At 41.7% G+C, this 26369-nt stretch overlaps 1 protein-coding gene and 1 long non-coding RNA gene across 3 annotated transcripts in view; one reads left to right on the top strand and one right to left on the bottom strand.

Moving 5' to 3' along the window:
- The window catches only part of LOC145360731 (uncharacterized), a 73865-nt gene extending 63299 nt beyond the window's left edge, over positions 1 to 10566 (bottom strand). The window contains exon 1 of the long non-coding RNA XR_013889766.1: positions 10527 to 10566. This is a non-coding gene — a long non-coding RNA (uncharacterized LOC145360731). The remainder of the gene's footprint in view (positions 1 to 10526) is intronic.
- LOC145360729 (fibrillin-1-like) overlaps positions 1 to 26369 on the top strand; it is a 407592-nt gene that overhangs the window by 111657 nt on the left and 269566 nt on the right. For both annotated transcript variants that reach the window (XM_080216108.1, XM_080216109.1), the window contains exon 7: positions 19363 to 19488. In XM_080216108.1, coding sequence (XP_080072234.1) covers positions 19363 to 19488 — 126 coding nt within the window. The remainder of the gene's footprint in view (positions 1 to 19362; positions 19489 to 26369) is intronic.

Below are 26369 nucleotides of genomic sequence, written 5' to 3'. Positions count from 1 at the left end.
TGGCAGCATCTGTGGTGAGAGAAACAGTTATTGGTCTGCATCCATATGACTTTTCTTTAGAACTGAAGGGGGATAGAGATGTAATATTGTCAGAGAAGGAGGTGGAATAGAATAAAAGGCCAGATGTATGTCAGAACTAAGGAGAAATGAACAAATATGTTAGGGACATAAGGTAAATTGGGTGTTTATGGTGTCATTAGGGACTGAAGAAGTGCTAATAGTGGCACAAGGGTAAGATAACAATGTGTTAATGGGAGAACAAAGGTCAGTGCTTAGTGGAAGCAAAATTTTAAAAAAACAAGGTGGGGGGGGCAGTATTTACTGGGTAAACCAAGGGGGGAAAAAAGGGGAGTCAAGATGGAGGGGAAAGTTCACATTCTGAAGTTGTTAAACTCATTGTTGAGTCCAGAAGGCTATAACATGCCTGACCGGAAGATGAGGTATTGTTGTTCCAGTTTGTGTTGGGCGTCACTGGAGTATTACAGCAGGCCAAGGACAGATATGTGGGTATGTGAGCAAGATGCTGAGTTGAACTGGCAAGAGACTGGAAGGTTGGTATTATGCTAGAAGACATGGCAGAGGTTTCCATTATGTGGTCACTTAGTCCATGCTCAGTCTCCACCATGTAGCAGAGACTGCATTAGAGCAGCGAATGCAGTAGACCAAACTGAAAGAGGTGCAAGGGAAATGCTGCTTACCTGAAAGGAGTGTTTGGGCCCTTGGACAGTCAGGAGGGAGGAGGTGCTGCACCTTCTGTGATTGCATGGGAAGGGGATGAAAAGTTGGGGTGTTGGAGCAATGGACCAGGTTGTTATGGAGCGAATGATTTCTGTGAAATGCCAACAGGGATGAGCGGAAGATGTGTTTCATGGTGGCATTGTACTGGTGTTGGTGGGAATGGCAGAGGATGATCCTTTGAGTGTGGAGGCTAGTGGAGTGAAAAGTGAAGACAAGAGGGTTGTGGAAGGGATGTGTATGGGTAAGGACAGAGGTGTGGGAGATGTGTTGGACTCACTTGAGGACCCTGTCAACCCCACAATGTGGGAGGTACCTCGAATGAGAAGAAAGGTAACTACCTGAAGCATCGTTTTTATCATCAGAACAGATGCAGTGGAAGCCGAGAAACTGGGAGAATGGGATGGAGTCCTTACAGGGAGTGAGGTGTGAGGAACTGTAGTCAAGGTAGCCATGGGAGTCGGTAGTTTTGTAATGAATATTAATGGTCGGTCCATTGCTTAAAAATGGAGGTAGAGAGGTCAGAATGGGGAAGCGAAGCGTCAGAGATAAATCACGTGAAGATGATAGAGGGGTGGAAATTGGAAGCCAAATCAGTAATTTTCCCAGCTCGAGAGGAGAACATAAAGTGGCACCAATATAATATCAATTTAATGGAGAAAGAGTTGTGAAAGTGTTCGGTTAGCATCATGAAACAATTGAGGTATCGTTACACTACTTGGGCACTCTATAGCTCACCAACCATTTTTAAGGATATAGAGGGTCAAATGTGTCGTGGAATTACAATGAGGTGCAAGTATTACTGAGTAGTGATAATGAGGGACTTCAATTTTATGCATATATATTTTCAGAGTAATAATCTTAACAGGTGGCTTGGTGGCACAGTGATTAGCACAGCTGCCTCACAGCACCAGAGAGGTGGGTTCAATTCCAGTCTTCATAGAATCATAGAACCCTACAGTACAGAAAGAGGCCCATCGAGTCTGCACCGACCACAATCCCACCCAGTCCCTACTCCCATGTCCCTACATATTTTACCCACTAATCCCTCTAAGCATCTTAGGACACTAAGGGGCAATTTTGGCATGGCCAGACCACCTAACCTGCACATCTTTGGACTGTAGGAGGAAAGTGGAGCACTCGGAGGAAACCCACGCAGACACGAGGAGAATGTGCAAACTCCACACAGACAGTGACGCAAGCCGGGAATTGAACCCAGGTCCTGAGCTGTGAAGCAGCAGTGCTAACCACTGTGCTACCGTGCCACCCGTGTCTTGTCTGTATGGAGTTTGTATATTCTCCCTGTGCCTGTGGGTTTCCTCCAGTGCTTTGGTTTCCTCCCGTAGTCCAAAGATACGCAGGTTATGTTTATTGGCCATGCTAAATTGCCCATTCGTGTCCCAAGATGTGTAAGTTAGGGGGATTGACGGGGGTTATGGGGATAGGGCCTGGGTACAATTCTGTTGGAGAGTTAGTGCATACTCAATGGGCCGAATGCCCTCCATTTGCACTATAGGGATTCAATGCTTCTATTGTAAAGGGCAAAGAAAGAGAAGAATTTCAGAAACATGTTCTTGTTGGTCCTGTAAAGTGCCAATCAAGTTCCATAGCATTGCTTCATTTGGTTTTGGAGAATGAGTTGGGTCAAGCGTCAGCAGGGGAATACAGCATTTAGCAAACAGGGAAAGAGAGAAGGAACAACCTAGAGTGAAAATATTTAATTGGAGTAGGGAAATTTCAGTAGATCAAGTACAGAACTGTTCCAAGTTGTAATCAGATTGGCAGGAGAAACTGTAATTAACAATGTTCTGTCTTTCAAAAGCAAAATATTTGGGTAAAACCAAGGTACAATCCATGGGTCGAAAGTTAGAGCAACCAAAGCCAGAGATTGCTGGATGATGAAATAGCAGGGAGCGTAAGATGAATCCGAAAAGTGTGTATGACATATGTTAGGTTGATACTATAAGTGAGAACCTGGCTGAATATAGAAAATTGAGAGGAAAGCTGAAAAGAAAATAAGCGCAAGAAGAGGTTAAGAGCAGAGACAGCTAATATAAAAGGGAATCCAAAAACCATCTATAGTCATATAAGTAATAAAAGGTAGTGAGAGGAGGGGAGTGGCTGATTAAGCATCAAAATTAGGAGACCAATGCATGGAGGTAGAAGGCATGAAAGTATTAAATTATTACTTTGCATCTGTTTTTACCAAAAAAGAAGATGCTGCCGAAGTAGTGGTACTGGATAGGTTAAAAACTGCCTAGAAGGTGATACGAAAAAAACTGATTGCAAGAACTGGATGGAGTACATTTGACAAATAAGGGTGAAAATTGCATACTGCTGTTAATGTTCTAAACCTTAGATAGGCAGATGATGCCAGAAGACTGAAGAATTTCAAATGTCACACCCTTGTTCAAAATACTGGATAAGGATACATCCAGAAACTTGGTGGTGAGGAAGCTTTTAGAAACAATAATCTGGGACAAAAATACCAATCTTGGACAGGTTTTGGTTTGATAAAAGGAGATTATGTTTAACTAACTTGATTGGGATTTTGGATGAAATAACAAAGAATTAATGAGGATAATGCAGTTGTGGTACACATGGACTTCCAAAAGTGCTACATAATTGGCTTGCCAACAAAGTTGAAGCTATGGAATGAAAGGAACAATGGCAGCATTCTTACAAAATTGGCTAAATGACAGAAAACAGAAAATAGTGACTGAACAGTTGTTTTTTCAGACTGTAAGAAGGTATACATGGGGGTTTCCCAGCAAGCAATTCGAGAACGACTGTTTTTCTTGATTTATGTTAATGGCTTGAACATCGATGTACAAGTATAATTTCAAAATTTGCAGATGATGCAAGACTTGAAAACCTATTAAACTGTGAGCGGGATAGTGATGGACTTAAACTAGGTCATGGAATAGGTGGAGGTGTAGCTGATGAAATTTAATGCAGGGAAGTGTGAAGTGGCATTTAGTAGCAAGAACCAATGGGTACATTTTGAAAGAAAATGTAGGAATCGAGAGGTCTATTTGTGCACAACTGTTAAAGATGGCAAGCTGCGAAAGCAGTTACAAAGACATATGGCCTCCTGGACTTTATAAGTAGAGGCAAACTGTAATGGTGATGTTGGGAATGACATAACAGGAGCTAGTGATGCATGTGTAATTAATTATGGGTGATTTCAATCTGTATACAGATTAGGCAAATCAAATTAGTCACAATACTGTAGAGTTGTTGTTCCTGGAATGTATACGGGATAGTTTTCTTGACCAATACGTTGAAGAATCAACTAGACGGCAGACATTCTAGGCTGGATATTGTGTAATGTACAAGGATTAATTGGCAATCTAGATGTTAGCAACCATAACATGATGGAATTTTTCATCAAGACGGAGAGTGATGTAGTTGATTCTGAGACTAGGATCCTGAATCTTACTAAAGGAAACTACAATGATATGAGGCACAAATTGGATATGATAGATTGGGAAACATTGCTTCAACGAATGGTGATGGATAGGCAATTGCAAACATACAAGAATGCTTGGGTGAACTGCAGTAATTGTTTATTTCTGTCTGGGCAAAAGTAAAACTAGAAAGGTGATCAAACCATGGCTTAGAAGGGAAATTAGGGATAGTATTAAATCCAAGGGGGAGGCATACAAATTGGCCAAGAAAAACAAGAGACCTGAGGATTAGGAGAGGTTTAGAATTAAGGAGGACCAAGGGACTGATTAAGAAGGGAAAAATAGAGTATGAGTGAGCTTGTGCGAAACATAAAACTGACTGTAAACGTTTGTATAGGTATGTGAGGAGATGAAAATTGGTGAAGACAAGTAAGGTCCCTTACAGACAGAAACAGAGGAAGTTGTAATGAGGAACGAAGAAATGGCTTACCAACTGAATGCATACTTTGATTCTGTCTTCTCAAAGGATAAAGACAGCATCTGCAATAATTTGATGGGCAGCACAGTGGCTAGCACTGCTGTCTCACAGCTCCAGGGACCTGAGTTCGATTCCCGGCTTGGCTCACAGTCTGTGTGGACTTTGCATGTTCTCCCCATGTCTGCATGGGTTTCCTTTTGGGTACTCCAGTTTCCTCCCACAGTCCAAAGATGTGTGGATTAGGTTGATTGGCCATGCGAAATTGCCCCTTAGTTACCTGGCATGTGTAGGTTAGAGGGATTAAGCAGGGTAAAACAATATGTGGGGTGATGGGGATAGGGCCTGGGTGGGATTGTTGTCGGTGCAGACTCAGTGGACTGAACTGCCTCCTCCTGCACTTGTAGGGTTTCTATGATTCTATTCTGTGACACAAGTAAGATACCAGCAATAAAGGGGTACGCAGGGTTTAGTGAGAGGAAGAATTGAAGGAGATCAGTATTAGTAGAAAAATGATGTTGGGGAAACTGGAATGTAGATTACCAGGCCTTGGGGCTTTATCAGCCTTCAGTGCGTCAGAGTACTTAAGGAAATGGCCCAAGAAATAATGGATGCATTGGTGGTCATCTTCCAAGGTCCTATAGGGCCTGGAACAGTTCCTAGAAATTGGACCCCATTATTTATAAAGGGAGGTATTATAGGCCAGTAAGCCTAAAGTTGGTCGTGGAAAAAATTCTAGAATCCATTATCAAAGATTTTATAACAAAACACTTGGAAAACAGTGGCAGGATCGGACAGAGCCAGCATAGCTTTACGAAAGAGAAATCATGCTCGACAAGTCTACGTGTGTGTGTGTGTGTGTGTGTGTGTGTGTGTGTGTGTGTGTACACATATGGAGTTTAAGTTACAGAAGATGTACATAGTTTTCTTCCATGTTGCTGCCTCTTTCACCAAGTTAGTGGCAGTGAATGACATTGCCATTGGTCTCAACCAGCCACAAAGTTCCCAAAAATTCTTTGTGGATATAACTAGTAGAATTGATGAGGGGGAGCCAGTGGATGTGGTTTATTTGGACATTCAGAAGGCTTTTGACAAAGTCTCATGAAAGAGATTAGCGTAAAATTAAAGCGCATGAGATTGGGGATGGTGTATTGAAATGGATAGAAATCTGGTTGGCAGACAGGAAACAGTAGGAATAACCGGGTCCTTTTCCAAATGGCAGGAGGTGACTAGTGAGGTATTCCAGGAATCAGTGCTGGGACCATAGCTATATACGTATATTTTATATATATAAAATATATAAATGATTTAGATGAGGGAACCAAATTTGCAGATGACACAAAGCTGGATGGAAAGTTGAGCTGTGAGTAGAATGTAGAGATCCTTCAGTGTCATTTGGACAAATTGAATGATTGGGCAAATGAATGGCAGTTGCAGTATAATTTGGATAAATGTGAGGTTATCCATTTCAGGTTACTATCTGAATGGCCATTAATTAGAAGAGTGGAATGTGCAACTAGACCTGGGTATCCTCCGACACCAATCACTGAAGGTAACATGCAGCAGGCAGTAAAAAATGCAAATTGTATGTTGGGCTTCATAGTGAAAGGATCTGAGTACAGGAACAGGGATGTCTTGCTGCAATTATGTAGGGCCTTGGTGAGGCGACACCTGGAATATTATATGCAGTTCTGTTCTCCTTATCTGAGGAAGGGTGTTCTTGCTCTAGAGGGAGTACAGCGAAGGTTTACCAGACTAATTGCTGGGATGCTGGGACTGGCACATGTGGAGGATTGAGTTGGTTAGGACTGTATTCGGCAGAGTTCAGAACAAGAAAATTCTAATCGTGTTTATGCATGTGTGTATTTATCTGTGCACACGTGTGTGTTGTCTGTGTGTCATAGATTTTAATTTGCATTAAATGTGCATAGAATACACAATACAGAAACAGTTGATTCAACCTAACTGGTCCAAGCCAATACTAATGCTCCATATAAACCACCTCTTTCTCTATTTCATCCACTCCTATTAGCAAGCCGTTCTGCTTATTTCTTTGTTGCATTTATTACAAATTATATTTGATATTTACGTCAACTATGTGGTAAGTTCATGAGATTCTCATTCTAAGTTTTTTCCCTATTGGAATTATTAGTGATGACTTTATATGGCCCTTAATTTTGTTGTTCTCCACATTTAAAAATATCTTCTCTATGTCTATCCTGTCAAACCAATTCAGAAACATAAAGGCTTCTATTAAGTCGTATTCCCAGCCTTCTCTTTACTCAAGAAAAGAGGAACAGCCTTTTCAATTTTCAGTTTTGTTATCACCCATATAAATTATTTTTGCGTCTTCTCCATTCTCTCCAAATACTTTTTATAATAGTCTTTTTATATTATGGAAACCAGAACTGCTCACAGTGCTCTCTATAGTTTGAGGTCGTATGTGAACATGAATCCAGTCCCTTTCTTGTATAATACCTCTGCTACCTCTTCCTTAACTTCTAAAATGTGTCATTGCAAGAAATCCTGTGGTCTTGAAATGTGAATGTACTGGATAATATTTGTATAATGTGCCATTTCCTACTTGCCAGGGAGTGCCCAAATTCATTTTTATCGGATCACCTATTAGTGATTAATTTAGTGAATTATCTACCAATCTTAACTTCCAAGTTGACCTAAGTGTATGAAGGAAACAGTTGTAGATTTGATGCACTGCAAAACTGTACCTTAGAATGAAGTAGATGATGGCTGGAATCTTACCATCCTGCCCACCATGGGAATTGGAGTGGCAAGGGGCAGACCATGTAAAGGTCAGTTGACCTCAGATGGGATTTTGCAGCTTCGTGATGAGCAAGGCAGTAAAATTCTGCCCTACATGTTTTATTACATGAATTGCCAGTGGTAGCATAATACTTGCCAAATTTGGTAAACTTTCAAGTTTACCAAATTTTACCAAAGTAAACTCTGCTTTAAATATTTGAACTGCAGGCAAATTTTCTTACTTTTTTCTCATTTTTAAAAAAAAGTTAATTTTTGCACCCTTTTCATATTTGAAATCCTTGTACCGTTAAGACTGGAAGTAAACTATTTTACATCCCATTTGTTTTATCAACTAGACTATCTAACAGTGTCAAAGAATCTCTTAACTCTGGAACAAATTAACATGATTGTTATAAAAAGTAATTACCAACCTACTACCTAATTACCATCCTATCTAAGACTGAACTTTTCATTTCCACTGTCAGTTAATTACTCAGAAAATGGAAAAGTCAGAGTGCAACTTTCTCCTGGGCCTACAGTTCTCTTTACCCTCACTTCCTGCCCAGGAAGCGATCCAGCAATTCCTAATTTCAGTCTTCACCATATATATGCAAACATTTTGCCCTTGACAGGAAACTGCAGCGCGAACTTTGAAATATTACTCTGAAAGCAATTAAAGATACAAGTTTAATTCTGATTTATATAAGCAGTTAAAAAAAACCATCTTTTTGGTTCAAATTATTGAAAATCCAGTATAATATTCAATCTCTCACAAGTACTGCACTCTAAGACTAATTGAGAAAATCCTATTTAAGTCATAATCCATGAAGGCATGAAATACTGATTTGAATATAAATTTAAAATAAAAATAGCTTGTAATTTAGATTCCTCAGAATTTCCAGTAAAACGCTGAGGATATTTTGTTTTCATGACTTGAATGTTAAGCATTGCTTGGGCAGAGGGCAGAAAGAAAAATTTAATGCTGATTAATTACAAACCTTATAGAACCTGGATGATTTTCATGCCAGTTATTTAAACAGAAGGAAATCAGATGAAAGCAAAATACTGTGGGTGCTGGAAACCTGGATAAAAATGGAAAATGCTGGATAAACTCAGCAGGTTTGGCAGCTTCAGTGGAGAGAGAAACTGGGGTGGGGGTAGCGAAAAATGAGATCAAGAGAGACCCTGTCATGGTTCTGGAAGGAAGGGGAAAGGGTGAAGGTAGACATGCACGTGATGGGTTCAGGGCTGGCCCGGGATTGGTCAGAGGGGGAGGCGAGGGGTGGTGTTCGAGTGAACGGGACCTTACCCCGATCTCCAGAACAACCCCCACCCCATCCCACACCACCACCACCACAGGCCCACCCCAATGTCAGCGCTCCCCTTCCCTCACTGATCCTATCTGCAGAGTGGCAACAGGACCCCTTACCAATTGCCTCCCCATCCCCAATCAGGCTCAGCCCCACTGGCATTACCCCATGCTTAACGGGCAATGCCAAAGTGCTCCCTGGACATTGGCACTTTGCCCCTTTAGCCAGGGGGCCCAGGTTGGTAGTGCCAAGATGCCAGTGCCCAGGGAACACCCCCCAACCCTCTGGGGGCTCAATTCCCCCTCCCTCCCTCCCTCACTCCAGTGGGGTCAGGCTGCTAGTTCTCCCATAGTGCGGAGCTGAAATCCCAATTGGAGTGAACCACTCTGTGGCGCTGGGTCTGGAGACTTTGTATTTTAATGACCATTTAAATAGTCTTGAAGCCTCTCTGCCAATTTCTGGCATGGAGCTGTTGCACTTGGAAATCCAACACTGAAAGATGCTATTGGGGCGCGAACGCATGTGTGAACCCTGCAAATCGTGATCGACGCAACTTGTGGGCCGAAGGGTGTGTTTGTGCTGTAGTTTTCTATGTTCTATGAGAATTCCCTGGTGCAGCAGGATGGGAGCAACATTAACTCTGTTTCTCTCTCCACAGATACTGCTAGACCTGCTGAGGTTATCCAGCATTTTCTGTTTTTATTTCAGGAAATCAGATGAGCACTGTTGAGGTGTTGGCCCTATATAGCAGATTTCCTTCTCTCTGCTCCACATAGATGATGCAAATCCCAGGCGGTTAAGGCTCAAATCAATGGATTCAATATTATCAAAAAATGGCAGCGTGTTGTTTCCGGCAAGAAAACCAGCATGTTTCAGTCCAGACAAATTGGTCAGTTTTCTCTCCAAATCTTACCACACACAGCCAAAAAAACCATGGGTGTGTTTCACGCAATCATACGGGGTGGCGGGGCCTCACCCCACTTGAAAAACCCTGTTGCTCAGAGATGAGTGTTAGCTTTAAAGGGCACCCGGGAGCGTGGAGGTGGTGGGAGGATTTCTCTACCCCCACAACTCCCCAGAGTTTTTTGGCTAAGTGCGGTAAGATCTGGAGAGAAAACTGACCAATCTGTCTGGACTGAAACATGCTGATTTTCTTGCCATATCAACCCCACTCTCCCCAAGATCATCGGTCCCTTCTCTCCCCCACCAGATCATTAATCTTTCCTCTCATTCTCCTCTGTCCCAAAAGACCATAGCCCTGCATTCCCTACTTCTCTGTCCATTCTGCCCACCACATCGAAATGAATCTCTCACTTCTCTCCTCCTCCCCCCTCCCATGAACCTCCACTAGGGCTTGCCCTTGGCACAGGATGGCACAGCCATGTTGGCATTGTGCTTAAGTGCCAGGGCATTGCCAGGCCACTGCTGAATACTGTGTTTCACAGCACTTCATCAACAAGAGTGGTGTTTAATAGAGAATTCGGAAACTCACAGGCATGAATCGCACTCTCAGGATTTTGAGCATGCGTCTCCATTTCTGCAGGCGGCGAGTACGGACTCTAAATTTCTCCCCAATATCGCTCTCTCTGTAAATTTTGTATTGAAGGAAATGTTTCATTTCTTTTTCCTCATTAATGAGAATACAACTTTTAAATTGAATTGATTTTTGACAAAAATCGAGAAAAAACATTTTCTTGCAGTAAATTTGTTTATTAAAAGCTCAATTCATGCCATGGTTATGAAAAATTTAAATCAAAATATGAGATAGCATGAGAGCTTTGAAATCTGAAATAATGATACCAAGTGAAGTTAGGCTTTGGGTGAACATTGACTTACCAAATCTGCAGGGAGGCGGTGTGGGTGTGGAGGAATCCTTATCACTCAATGTCGAACACTCAGCATTAAATCTATATTATCTGCAACAAAAGTCCTCAACCTCTGTCTGAACTGAGGCCCACTCAGTTTAAACTATGTTGCTGATTAGTCTTATCCCAGCTTACCTCACTACAGCCTTTGGAAAGATTCTGTGCTATATTTGGCTTTCATTCTAATTCTTCCAGCTGTATAAATTCCTGCGTTGTCTGTGTGTCTGGTAGGAAATCAGACGAGATTGAAGGGGCACTTTCCTAGTCTGGTATATTTACGGTATAATGTGTTTGAATTTGAAAAATAGTTGCTTATAGAGCTATGTTTATAGTCAAACAATTTGTTTTAATATAACATGTTCAGTATAATAAAGCAGATTTGAAGGGTGGAATTCTCCCATTTGAGACTAAATGCAGTGCTGGGCAGCTCCTGCAGCTTCTGTCCTACCGACCAAATTAGTGGGATCCGGCACCAGATTCAGCATTTGGAACCTCATTAATTATGCACAAGCACGTTCCCCTCTGAATCATCTGACAGGCCAGCAACTGATTTGTTCACCCATCTTCAGCTGGCTGGTTTGAAAGTCTCAACACTATATTTAAATTCCAGTCCAGCATGCACATATCAATCTGTCCAGTCTACCTGTCTTCACCGGACCATGAAGGATGTGGAACCCAGAGGGAAAAGACGAGCAACCTCAATAAGAATCCTTGGTCCTTGATTCAACCACCCTCATGCCCCAAGCCCATCACATGCGATGCACCCATGCCCCACTTAGACTTCTACTTTAAGTTTATTAATTAGGTCAGAAGCAGGCTTACATTAACACTGCAATGAGGTTTACTGTCAAAATCCCCTAGTCACCACATACCGGAGCCGCTTTGAGTACACTGAGGGAGAAATTAGCATGGCCAATGCACCTAACAGCACATCTTTTGGTCTGTGGGAGGAAATCCATGCAGACATGGGGAGAATGTGCAAACTCCACATAATGTACCAAGCTGGAAATTGAACCTGTGCTCTTGGTGCTGAGGCAGCAGGGCCAATCACTGTGTCACTGTGCCTTCCCCACACGTTTTTGTGCATCCTCTTCCAGTAAACAATGTGGTATCTCTTTGATTCTCTTGTTCGTGAACTTTTCATGCAGCCTTCTTGGGGTCCAGATACCCTTCCCTCGGACATTGCTCTATCTTCTATTGTCCGTCATTCTCATCCACCACCTTGCCCCTGTGCATGCCATTGTGCCTTCAACACCGCTCCCCCCCCACACAACACAGCTGTCCTTCCACATTGTCCACCCTAGTCGTCATTGAACCACATCCTTCCCACCCTCCCCCAGCCTTACCTCGCACTCCACCCGTGGTTGAACTTCAGACATTTGCTGTGATGGCTGTATGAATTCCGTAACACAGTCCTGTCCAGATAGACATTGGGTGTGGTACCATGGGGGAAGGAGACTCCTTTACTACCCAACTTCAGGCGCAGTACTGATTGCAGCATGGCACTGTCCATGAAACCAGCTCGACGTGTAGATAGAGGCCCTGGCAGAGCAACGTGCAGTGTGTTAGGAGCAGCATAGCTCTATGGCAGAAAGTTGTTGCACTCACCCTAAAGTCTCTGGCTAACTGGGATCACTCATTAGCAATCAGGTTTGATTCTGATGTAATTTCCTCCTGGCTTGATGCAAGATTGGAAGGCCTGATGGGATGCTGGCAGGCAGCAATTTCAATAAGCATTCATAAGATGCAAATGAATGCAAATGGCATTTGGGCCACCTGCCAGCAGGAAGAGCAACCCGCCATTGGTAGAATTGCAACGTAATTTTCATGGGGAATAACTTGTTATTTGCTTTTTTTTTGAAGGAAGCATAGGAGAACAGAGAGTCACAAAATATAATTGAATGCATATGGCTATACCTCAAAATATAGAAACTAGAAGCAGGCGTAGGCCATTTGGCTCTTCAAGCCTGCTTTGCCATTCATTTTGGTCTTGGCTAATCATTGAATTAAATATCTTGATCACCAATATCCCTTGACCCCTTTAGCCCCAAGAGCTATATCTAATTTCTTCTCAAAATCAGGTAACCTTTTGGCCTCAACTTCGTTCCATGGGAGTGAATTCCACACATTTACCGGGCTCTGAGTGAAGAAATTTCTCCTCACCTCAATTCTAAAAGGTTTACCCTTTACCCTCAAACTATGACCCCTAATTCTAGACTCACCCATCATTGGGAATATTCTTTCTGAATTTACCTTGTTTAATCTTGTTAGAATTTTCTAAGTCTCTATGAGATCCCTCTCACTCTTCCATACTCCAGTGAATATAATCCTAACTGACAGTCTGTCCTCATATGACAGATGTGTCATCCCAGGAATCAGCCTGGTAAACCTTTGCTGTACTCCCTCTATAGCAAGGACATCCTTCCTCAGATAAGGCCACCAAAACTGCACACAATACTCCAGATGTAGCCTCAGCGACACCTTATACAATTGCAGCAAAACATCCCTATCCCTATATGCAAATCCTCTCAGTATCAAGGCCAACATACCATTTGCCTTCTTTATTGCCTGCTGTATCTGCGTGTTTACTTTCAGCAACTGATGCACAAGAACTTCAAGGTCTCGTTGAGTATCCATCTCTCAACTTACAGCCATTCAAGTAGTAATCTCTTCCTATTATTGCTACCAAAGTGGATAACTTCACATGTATTTACATTATACTTCACCGCCAAGCAGATGCCCATATACTCAGTCTGTCCAAATCACGCTGAAGCATCACTGCATCCTCCTCGCAGCTCATCCTCCCACCCAATTTTGTATCATCTGCAAATTTGGAGATGATAAATTTCAGTTCCTTCTTCCAAATCATTAATATGTAATGTGAATAGTTGGGGTCGTAACACAGATCCCTGTGGAACCCCACTAGTCACTGATTGCCAATCAGAAAAAGACCCATTTATGCCAACTTTGCTTCCTGTCTGCTAACCAGCTTTCTATCATTACCTGCAATCTCATATGCTTTAACTTTGCATAGTAATCTACTATGTGAGACCTTGTCAAAAGCCTTCTGAAAGTCTAAATAAAACACATCCACTGGTTCTCATTAGTCAACTCTACTAGTCACATCCTCAAAAACTTCCAGTAGATTCGTCCAGCATGATTTCCCTTTTGTAAATCCATGCTGATTTTGTCTGATTATACCACTGCCTTCCAAATGTCGAGTTATGAAGTCAAAGAACAACACAGCATGGGAAACAGGCCCTTCGACCCAACGAGTCCGCACCGCCATTTCTGCATTGAGTCCCTTCTTCCACCCATGACCCTTGTCTGCGCTTATGGCACTCCATATTGGAAACCAAATTGAGGGGAAACTAACTTAGGGACAATTTGTGACACCAATCAGCCGAACAGCACATCTTTGGGGTGTGGGAGGAAACCGGAGCACCCGGAGAAAACCCACGCAAGCACGAGGAGAATGCGCAAACTCCCTCAGACACTGGCCCAAATCCATGTATCTGCACAGCAAACAGTGATAGTCACTGAGCTGTCGTGTTGCCCATCAGTTGGTCCAGTTTAAGCGTACACTAACGATGTGAAGCACTAGGCTACTCCCGAAACATTCAGGAGCAGCCCTCGCACAACCCACCGCATGTATGCCCCTTGTTGGACAACAAGGCGGACCGTAGCACCTGTAGATTAAAAGAGAAAAACATCAATAACATGCACATCTTTTGCAAACATTCGAGGGAATCCCCAGAAGCTCAAAAGTAAAACAAGTGAGCCAGAAAATATGTTGGAAGGTCCATAGGAATTAGTTGATTCCCAGGGACGTCCCAAGGCTCTTGATCCTTATTTAAAACCGTCTCCTATATCTCTCCATCTCTATTCCACTCGTGCCTATCTAAGTATCCCTTAAACAGCTCCAGCATGCCTGCCTCCACCACCTTACTTGGCAGTGCATTCCATACCCCCAGAACCCTCTGTGTGAAAAACCTCCCTCTAACATCCGAATTATACCCCCCCCCGCCCCACCCTAAGCCTGTGGCCCCTCATAATATTTGTTTCCAATCTAGGAAAAAACTTATCACTGTTTACTCTATCTATACCGTTTATAATCTTATACACCTCTATTAGATTTCCCCTCATGCTCCGTCTTTCTAAGGAAAACAGCCCCAATTTGCTCAATCTTTCCTCATAACCCAGTCCTTCCGTACCAGGCAGCATCCTGGTAAACCTCCTCTACACTCTCTCCAGGGTCTCCACGTCCTTCTGGTAGTAAGGTGACCAGAACTGGACGCAGTACTCCAAATGCGGTCTAACCAACATACTATACAACTGCAACATTAGACGCCAGCTCTTGTACTCTATACCCCTTCCTATAAAGGCTAGCATGCCATAAGCTCCCTTAGCAACCTTCTCCACCTGTACTGCCACCTTCAAAGACTTGTGCACTTGCTCCCCCCAGGTCCCTCTGCGTTTTTATACCCTTAATAGGTCTACCCTTTATCATATAACTCCCCTCTACATTATTTCTTCCAAAATGCATCACCTCACATTTATCAGGATTAAATTCCATCTGCCATTTATCTGCCAAATATACCAGCCTATCTATATCCTTTTGTATTGCCTGGCACTGCTCCTCACTGTCTGCCAGTCCAGCCACCTTAGTGTCATCTGCAAACTTGCTGATCACACCACGTACTCCCTCTTCCAAGTCATTTACGTATATTACAAATAGACGAGGTCCCAGTACTGAGCCCTGCAGCACACCACTAGTGACAGACCTCCAGCTAGAAAAAGACCCTTCCACTACTACTCTGTCTCCTATTACCAACTCTCCTCAAAAAATTCTACCAGATTCGTAAGGCACGACCTCCCCTTAACAAAGCCATGCTGCGTATCCCTAATCAGATCGCAACGCTCTAAATGTGTGTACATCCTATCTTTATGAATCCTCTCCAACAACTTCCCTACCACTGACGTCAAACTCACTTGCCTATAATTACCCAGATTATCCTTACTACCTTTTTTAAACAACGGTACCACGTTTGCTATCCTCCAGTCCTCTGCGACCTCACCTGTGTCCAAAGAAGAGACAAAGATTTGCGTCAGAGGCCCAGCAATTTCATCTCTCGCCTCCCTAAGCAGCCTGGGATAAATGCCATCAGGCCCTGGAGATTTATCAGTTTTAATGCTACCCATCCTTGATGACAGACTGTAGCAACTTTCCCAGTACCAACGTTGGGTCTATAGTTCCTTGATGTCTCGCTACCTCCTTTTTTGAATAGCAGGCTTACGTTAGCTACCCTCCAATCTGTAGCTGACCTCTAATCCACCAGCACTGTACATAGTGCACTGCCAGTGATTGTCAGAGTTGTCACCAACTTAAATTTTTATGCAAGAGTCATTCCAGATGTGTTTGTGCAATATCAGTGACATTTATCAAATGGCTATGCAAGGTTCCATCAAACAAGTTACAGATTAATTGTTTGGTTAGTTAAAAATAGATCATCTCCTTCTCTGTGAAGAATCAGCAGCTGAAGGACAGGGTACTTCAAATTTATTGACTAGCAGTGTTCATCAGTATGAGCACAGACTGCTTATAATGAGTTGTTCACTGCAGATCTGCATGGAACTCCATATTTTAGAATGACCTGGAGTGAGCAACACCTTCTATCATAATGTGACTGATGCTGCCAGTGGACTGCTCCAGTTACTATTCTAGAAGACCATCTCTGTTGCATGCACCTATATGTAATTGTCTGTAACCACTCTACATTTAAGTGGATATATGTCATCAGTTTTGTCCTGAAAGTCTTCAGTAAGTCTTCTATTCCATGAGTCAAGAGGTTGTGTGATTTCAACTTCCATTCCCTGTTCCTGCATACGTTACTTTGGGTGGCTATCTTTTAACTGGTACTGCAGGGAAAGTTCAAATTTGGTAGAAATAATAGTAGGAGGGATTATTATTTAAAGGGCGAAAAGCTGCAGCGTGCTATGGTGCAGAACGACCTGGGGGTCCTTGTGCACGAATTGCAAAAACCCAGTCTACAGGTGCAGCAGGTGATCAAGAAGGCGAATGGAATGTTGGCCTTCATAGCGAGGGGGACAGAATATAAAAGCAAGGAGGTCTTGCTGCAATTGTACAGGGCACTGTGAGGCCGCAACTGGAGTACTGTGTGCAGTTTTGGTCGCCACGTTTGCGAAAGGATATATTGGCCTTGGAGGGAGTGCAGAGAAGGTTCACTAGGCTGATACCAGAGATGAGGGGGCTAGCCTGTGAGGAGAGATTGAATAGACTGGGTCTGCACTCGTTGGAGATTAGAAGGCTGAAGGGGGGATCTTAGACATATAAGATAATGAAGGGGCTAGATAGGGTAGAGGTAGAGAGATTCTTCCTGCTTAGAAAGGATAGCAGAACTAGAGGGCATAGCCTCAAAATAAGTTGGGGTGGGGGGGCAGTTTAGATTGGAATTGAGGAGGAACTTCTTCACTCAAAGGATGGTGAGTCTCTGGAATTCTCTGCCCATTGAGGTGGTGGAGGCTACCTCACTGAATATATTTAAGTCATGGGTAGATAGGTTTCTGATAGACAAGGGAATTAAGGGTTATGGGGAGAAAGTGGGAAAGTGGAACTGATCCACTTCAGATCAGCCATGATCTTGTTGAATGGTGGGGCAGGCTCAAAGGGATGGCCTACTCCTGCTCCTATTTCTTATGTTCAAATGATGGCCAATCAGTGCTTCCTGCTGTGTGACATGTAAAACAGCTGAAGATAATTAAAAATGTGTTTCAGAGCAGCAGAATTTGTGTAACTTGACTAAATAGTTACATGAAGTTTTCATAATCAAGTTTGCTAACAGGTAGTTAGCATAACAAGGAAGAGAAGCAGAATGTGAGGATAAACCTACAACTTGATATACACAGTTTTGATTTCTTTTCATGTCATACTGACTAACACCTTTTCTACTTTGACCTAGAGAGTATATGCTTTATTTTTAACCCTCCAAACAGGAACCTAATTCCTACAGAAATGTGCCTAGGTTATGTCAGGACAATTTATATGGCCTAAATCTGCAAATGAAATCGATTGAGATCAGATTGCAGAGGATTTTTTTTTTTGTATAATGCCCAGGTAGGATGAAGGGAAAGGGAAAATCATGGTTTTGCTGTTTTATCAGACTTTTTGGAAGGTGTACCTAAAGAATTAATATTGAGCATAGCATGGTGGTGCAGTTGTTAGTATTAATGCCTCACAGTGCCAGGGATCTGGGTTTGATTCCCAGCTCACGTTACTGTCTGTGTGTGGTTTGCACGTTCTCCGTCTGTCTGCACGGGCTTCCTCCGGGTGCTCCAGTTTCCTCCCACAGTCTGAAAGACGTGCTGGTTAGGTGCGTTGACTCAAACAGGTGCTGGAGTGTGACGACTAGGGGAATTTCACAGTAACTTCATTGCAGTGTTAATGTAAGTCTCACTTGTGACTAATAAATAAACTTTAACTTTAAACATTATTTTCATTGATGCTAGATACCAAATATGGACATATATAACCATCTTGTCAAACAATCGATCTGAAAATTACAAACAAATCCTAATCATTTTAAGAATGAGCAGCAGAATCTTAGCCAGAACATATCATAGAGACCTGGAGCAGTAAGGGTCAGATGCCTCATGTAACCCTTTCAACTGAATGTGTTTCAGTACTATCACATTTATTGACTTAAGTATTATGATTCTTATTGTTAGTGATGTAGCAACAATAAAAAAATCTTTTCTTGGGTCTGTTTTCACAGTTTAGTCCTCTTTGAGCATCACATTTGATATATCCCTTTCATATTGGGTCTCACAAAAGTATTCCAGGTTTCCAGTTGCCAAATCAAGCTGCTTGGAATAAAACCAGACTGGCTGTTAAAACAGTCTAACTTGCTCCACAGGCTTAAATTGCATTCCACATTAGTTCTTTGAATAGATAACATCATTATGGCTAGTACGGAGAAGAACTCCAAAGAGTGATTCAAGTTTATCAAAGGCACTAGGTATATTGAATTCTAAGAGTTGTCTGTCTAATTTCAAGTTGTAGGTTAATTCTGTGTTTTGTGTTTTCTTTATGAACTTGTAACTTGGCTTGTGGAAAGTAATTATTGTATTCCCTTTTCTTAGTTTGAGGGCTAGCAAATAAAGTAAAATGTTCAAATCTGAAAATATTCTATATAAATGATGAGTTCAAATCGGCCTCATCAACTGGATTGTTGAAGATTGATTTGTTTGAATTATAGATGAAAACATTACATAAATAAGTGCCTGATATCTGAAATTAATTAATTCAAATCACATTTAATGACATTCTGTGTTTCTAAGAGCTGTTTAGATTTATAGATTCCACTGGCCTTTCACTGAAGGAAGTGTTTGGAAGTGGACTAATTAGAAAATATTCTTTAAAAAATCCTTTGCACTTTTGACATTAGATCAGAGAAAGTGGTTTAACCAAGCTGGTGTCTTACTCTTCTCAGTTCACAAGGTAGCTAGATAAAAGACGCTGATGACAATCTGAAAAACCTAAATGCCCCAAATTCAAGGAAGTTGGTGGAATGGGGGAGGTTTCTAAATACGGCTTTTTAGATTAATGCACTGCTAGAGGAGTTTGAAAATTTGACCCCTTTAAATTTGCTTATAAAATTTCCAGTATGGATGAGAATAATGAATTAACAAATGATAATTATGGATGATTGCTGCTAATAATACCAAGATGGTGCAATTGTTGAAAATAGAAGTATAATCTAATGAACTATCTTCATTTCCTTTGACAGACGTGGATGAATGCCAAGCTATTCCAGGAAGCTGCAGCGGGGGAAATTGCATAAACACTGTAGGCTCCTTTGAATGCAAATGCCCAGCTGGACACAGGTTTAGTGAAGTAACTCAAAAATGTGAAGGTAAGACAAAGGCATGTTATAGATCAGTGCACGTCATTTTAAGAACCACCAATTTTAATGTTATGAACTACTGGTACTTGCATCCTGTAATTTTACACATGGATAACAACAAAAATAAATTACTAGATAAATCACCTGCCTTCATTAATTTTCACACAAATTCCAAAAAAAATCACAATGAAACATGAATGAATGAATTCTATCCCAGGAAGTATTTATGGTCGCTAGTTTTAATTCACATTATTCCCAGTTTCCAAACCAGATTCTCTTCACTCTTCATTATTTTAATTGCTGTGTGCCAGTCTTTTGAAGTTACTAATTTTCTCATTAGAATTTCATCTTTATCACAAATATTAGTCATCTCCAGTACAGTTGTGAATTATTGTTAGGTGCTCACTAGGTTTGTGTTTGTTGTTAAAATGTTTCCTCTTCCCTAAAGTTCCACAGAAATTACTATATGGCAGCAGGACATTTGGCTTAACCAGTCTGTGCTGATGGTTATCCACATGTCACCCTCTTTACATATCCTTCTACTTTTCCCACTTACCTAACTTATTCAATATTGCATGGTCTCTCATTTAGCCACAAATTCCAGAAGTGCATTTGACAGCTTCATGCCCACCTGTGCAAAACAGAAGTGTTTTTCTTTTCTGTCCAAATTTTCATGCACTTAGTCTTCTATTTATATCTTTTGTATCAGAACTTTCAAATATTGGAAATGGTCTCTTTCTCTTTGCTTATCCAATCCCGCCAAAACTTTACATACCTCTGTCAAGTGAACATAAGAACTAGGAGCAGGAGTAGGCCATCTGGCCCTCGAGCCTGCTCTGCCATTCAAGAAAATAATGGCTGATCTTTTAGTGGACTCGGTTCCATTTACCTGCCTGTTCACCATAACCCTTCACTCCTTTACTGTTCAAAAATTTACCTACCCTTGTCTTAAAAACATTCAATGAGATAGCCTCAACTACTTCGTTGATCAGGGAATTCCACAGATTTGCAACCCTTTGGGTGAAAAAGGTCCTCTTCAACTCAGTCCTAAATCTGCTCCCCCTTATTTTAAGGCCATGGCCCCTAGTTCTAATTTCACCCTGCTTCTAACTTATCGATTCTCTTCATAATCTTAAGTGTTTCTATAAGATCTCCCTTATTCTCTGAACTCCAATGAGTATAGCCCCAGTCTACTCAGTCTCTCCTCATAAGCTAACCCTCTCAACGCTGGAATCAACCTAATGAATCTCCTCTGCACCCCCTCCAGTGCCAGTATATCCTTTCTCAAGTAAGGAGACCAAGACTGTATACAGTACTCCAGGTGTGGCCATGCCAGCAACCTATACGGCTGCAACATAACCTCACTGTTTTTAAACTCCGTCCCTCTAGCAATAAAGGACCAGTTCCATTTGCCTTTTCAATTATCTGCTGCACTTGCAAACCAACTGTGATTCTTGCTCAAGGACACCCAGGTCTCTTTGCACAGCACCATGTTGCAATTTCTTACCATTTAAATAATAGTCCATTTTGCTGTTATTCCTACAAAACGGATGACCTCACATTTACTAACATTGTACTCTGGGCCTGGGTGGGATTGTGGCTGTTGCAAACTCGATGGGCCAAATGGCCTCTTTCTGCACTGTCGGGTTTCTATAATTTTCTATGACTCTTAGTGTCATCTGCGAATTTTGACATACTACACTTGGTCCCCAACCCCAAACATCGATGTAAATCATAAACAATTGCGGTCCCAATATTAATCCCTGAGGCAGACCACTAGTCACTGATCACCAAGTAGAAAAACACCCATATACCCCTACTCTTTGCTTTCTGTTAGTTAACCAATTCTCTATCCATGCTAATACATTACCCATAACACTGTGCACCTTTATCTTACGCAGCTGTCTTTGGTGCGGCACCATATCAAATGCCTCCTGAACATCCAGATACACCACATCCACAGGTTCTCCATTGTCCACCGTACATGTAATGTTCACAAAGAATTCCACCAAATTAGACAAACATGACCTGCCCTTCATGAATCTATGCTTTGTCTTTCCAATGGGACATTTTATATCCAGATGCCTCGCTATTTCTTCCTCGATAGATTCAAGCATTTTCCATACTACAGAAGTTAAGCTAACTGGCTTATAGTTACCTGCCTTTTGTCTACCTCCTTTTTTAAACAGTGGTGTCACATTTGTTTTTTCCAATCTGCGGGAACCACTCCAGAGTCCAGTAAATTTTGGTAAATTACTACTAGTGCATTTGCTATTTCCCCTGCCATCTCTTTTAGTACCCTGGGATGAATTTGTATACCATCTCAGTCGCCTCAACATCCTTCCTGTAATGTGAAGCCTAGAACTGTTAGCAGTATTTCCAGCTGCGGTGTTACTAAGATTTTATTAATATAGATTCATCAGTATGTCTCCAAATTCATATTTTATTTCACCTGCCATTAAATGCAGTGTTCCATTAACTTTAATATGGCTACATCTACTTCAAGTACTGTTTTTAGTGTCTTGCCCCTAAAAATGCATCCGTTATTTTCCATTGTCCAACTTTCTCCCATTTACTGTATAATTATTTAATTAAAATATAGCACCTCACATTTAACGATGGTGAATTTCATTTGCCAGTTTTTAGCTCATTCCGTCATCTCATCAGTATCACCTTGCAGCTTCTTTTGATGCTCGGAATTAATTACTGTTCCTCTTATTTTGGCATGTTTTCAAATTTGGATATCCTGTAATGTTCTATCCAAGTCATTAATGTTTACAGTAAACAGGTGCAATCCCATTGCCCACTTGCAACAGCTCCAAAAAGCTTTCCTTAACTCCAATCTTGTTTTCTCCCTTGTAACCAGTTTTAAATTTAATTTGCTGTACTTAATTTCATAGTCTTAATTGTCTCCAGTTGTTTCTTGCATTCCAACAGCACTTCAATGGCTGTAAGATGCTTTGAGACATCCAGTGTTCATGAACAGCACTCTATAAAATGCAAGTTTTTTTGAAAATCTTCTGTGTGTGGTACCTTGTCAAAGGCTTTCTGGTAGTCCATGCATCTACACCACCTGCATTTCCCCCAACAGCACAGATTGCATTTTATCCATCCAGCACATCTCTCACCTCTAAGCATTACATCAGATTTTTAAGTATGGTATTACTTTCTAATAAGATTTCAGAAATGATCAGAGATGTCAATTGAATGGAGCTTTCATTTCCCTACAAGTTGCATAAACATTGCCTGCTGAACTATGTGCGTTAGTCTTTATCAGAGCTCAGTCAAGTATTCATAATTGGGCCATTGGGAAAAACAAATACAACAAAGAACAAAGAAAATTACAGCATGGGAACAGGCCCTTCGGCCCTCCAAATCTGCACCGACCATGCTGCCCGACTTAACTAAAACTTCCTACTCTTCCGGGGACCACATCCCTCTATTCCCATCCTATTCGTGTATTTGTCAAGACGCCCCTTAAAAGCCGGTACCATATGCGCTTCCACTGCTTCTCCCAGCAGCAAGTTCCAGGCACCCACCACCCTCTGTGTAAAAATCTGCCTCGTACATCTCCTTTAAACCTTGCTCCTTGAACCTTAAATCTATGCCCCCTAGTAATTGACCCTTCACCCTGGAAAAAGCTTCTGACTATCCTTTTGAAATGGCAGGTAGGCCAACATGTCTGCTTCTGTTCATACAGTTGCTACATGGCTTCGTTATGAACTTTTCACTGAGAATAATTCAACTGTCATTATTTATACAGCTTGCAGAGTTTGAGAGTTTTGTTTAATTGACATCTCTAATGAGTTGTTTTTCTTTGTGGTTTGTCTGGTTGTTCATATAAATTAGGAGCCATGGAGTGGATAAGAGCTTCTGACTTTGATGCAATGAATGGCTGTGATTGATTGGTCCTCTGTGTATCTCAAAGGCAATGTTTCATTCCTTTTTTTGGGCTGTTGATTTGTTGGTTCACGATTTCTCAGTGGGGCCGTGAACCATGTCTGTTTACAGAAGAGGCCCAACTCTGCCAAAGTTGCAGATGGGTGTGGCGGGTAGTTTAAAATGCCCAACTCTGCAACGGATTCAGTAAGGGCAGCATTGCAGCACATAGGCTCACTACCCACATTTATTTTGTTCTAGTGGAAAAATGCCAGGAATGGGAGTTGAAATACAAATCTGGAATCTTAGCCTAACTGACACTTCTAAAGGGCTCCAAACCCAGCCTGACTCAGTGACACTAGTCATAATTTCGAAGACCTGCTTTATTTTCTCAGTTTCTTCCCTCAGGATGCATGATATATTGCATGAAACCCCAACACTTTGGTCCTACTTCCTATTGTTTAACTAATTATTCTGATTCTTGCCTTTTTTGTAGTATATTTCTCATGTCCAATCTAATATTTAATTGTTTATTCACTGATTTTTACATGCTTCCCTTGCTTTCCCCACCTCCCTCCTAACTGCTTTCTATTGATGGTTTATTCAAAGACCATATGTGGACACTGGTTAAGAATGGGATAATGCTTAGCTTTAAGGCTCCTATTCTGTCAAAAGTCTTCTGCTATTCTCTCTCAAACCTCATATGTGAGAAATTACCACTTTCGAGGAAGTCGTGAGGGCAGTCAACTTCCATGAGACTGTACTCCGAAATTGTTCTGATGAGATTTTAGGGGCATAAAAGCGAAATATGCAGATGCTGAAAATCTGAAATAAAAACAGACCATGTTGGAAATGCTCAGCCATACCATAAGGGGAACCAAAGACACATCAAAAATAATAGATTAGGGTGAGATGCTTGGCAGAAAGAAAGATAACTCAGCGCATGGATTTCAAGTGAATTGTTCCTTATAATGACCATCGCTATATCTGAAACAAAATTGGCTTTCAGCAGATATAGATCTGGGGCTATTGAACGTTTCTGCTGTAAGTGCAAGCAGGATAATTTTTTTGCATCCTGGAGATGCAGTTTGATGTGTAGTTTAAATGGGGCTGAAATGCAGTGCACTTGGATTATGTCCAAATCTGTGTTCTCTGTCACCACAATTTCACCCCAGGAAGTCATTGTACAAAAGCTCATTACAGTGCCAGAGGGCAGAATAGGATACCATAGGATGGGATGAGGAGTGCAGCTGGATTAGAAGCACGAGAAAAGATTAAGGTGAGAAGTCAAGAGGAGAGGGAAGTTAGATGTCCGGAGGGAAAGGAGGCAAAGATTGAGCAGGGTTAGAGGTTGGTGGGAAGATGGGGCAGGGTTAAAGATCATAGAATATCTAATTGGAGGGCTAAGGGAGATAATCTGAAGATGCTGAAGGTGGTTGATACCTAGAGCTCCTTTAGGCCTTGTTTACCTGGTGCTAAACTGTTGTCAACTGTTATACCCTGTGTTAATTAGTATATTTGGAATCATTATTCTTGGAGTTGTAGGGTGGAGTTTTCTTGTCCCTGTTTCCTATAGGCGGTTCATGGACGATGCAAAGGTCTTTGATCTCGGGGTGGGATTTTCCGGATTTCGGGCAAGAGCGGCCGGAAAATACCGCCCATGGAATTTTACAGCACAGAAAGAGACCTTTGCCTCTTTGTGTTTGCGCGGCTATCAAACACCTATCTGTTCTAATTCTATTTTCCAACACTTGTTTGTAGGCTTAACTGTCTTCTGAATGAATGTTTGCTGTGACACATCAATTGATGGTGCCTTGGAGGGTGTGTAAACCCTTCAGAACAAGTCACCATTACGAGGAAGAAAGTATTAGGTGAATTAAAAAGCATTAAGATAGACAAATCCACAGGGCCAGATGGCATCCATCCCAGACTACTGAAGGAGACAAGAGATTAAATTGCTGGGCCTCTAACAGAAATCTTTGTTTCTTCATTGGCCAGAGGACCAGAGGATAGCCAATGTTGTCTTCAATTTAAGAAGAATAGCAAGGATAACCCAGCTAATTATAGGTCAGTGAGCTTGACTCAGTGATGGTGAAATTGTTGGAGAAGATTCTTAGAGATGATATCTATATGTGTTGGAACTGAATCATCTTGTTAGCAACAGATAGCATGGTTTTGTACAAGGAAGGTCATGTCTCACTAATTTAATTGAGTTTTTTGAGGCGGTGACAAAAATGATTGACAAGGGCTGAGAATGTTGTCTACATGGACTTTAAAGCATTTGACAAGGTCCCACGTGGCAGGCTGGTGCAAAAGATTACATCTCATGGGATCAGGGATGAACTAGCAAGAAAGATTCAGAACTGGCTTGGCCATAGAAGACAACGGTGGAATGGTGTTTTTCTGAATGGAGACCCGTAATCAGTGCTGGGAACTCTGCTGTTGTAATACATATAAATTACTTGGAAGAAAATGTAGATGGTCTGATTAGCAAGTTTGCAGATGATATTAAGATTTGTGGAGTTGCGGATGGTGATAAGGATGTCAGAGAATACAGCAGAATATAAATAGGCTGGAAAATTGGGCAGAGAAATGGCAGATGGAATTTAATCCGGACAAATGCGAGGTGATGCATTTTGGTAGATCCAGTTCAGGTGGAAGCCATAAAATAAATGGAAGAACTATCAGGAGCATAGAGACACAGAAATACCTGGGAGGACATGCCCACAGATCCTTAAAAGTGGCAACACAGGTGGAAAAGGTAGTGAAGAAACCTTATGGCATGCTTGCCTTCATCAGACGGGGCATCGAATATAAAAGTTGGCAAATTATGTTACAGTAATCTAAAATGTTGGTTAGCCCACATTTGGAGTCCTGTGTCCAATTCTGGTCACCACACTACTAGAAGAACGTGGATGTTTGAGGAGAGTGCAGAAAAGGTTTACTAGGATGTTGCCTGGTATGGGAGGATATTAGCTATGAAGGGAGATTGAATAAACTGGGATTGTTCT

The sequence above is a fragment of the Carcharhinus amblyrhynchos genome, chromosome 32, assembly GCF_965287045.1.
Source record: "Carcharhinus amblyrhynchos chromosome 32, sCarAmb.v2.hapA, whole genome shotgun sequence".
Taxonomy (NCBI): Eukaryota; Metazoa; Chordata; class Chondrichthyes; order Carcharhiniformes; family Carcharhinidae; genus Carcharhinus; species Carcharhinus amblyrhynchos.
Note: the sequence above shows the minus strand (reverse complement) of the source record. Positions and strands in the feature narration are given on the sequence as shown.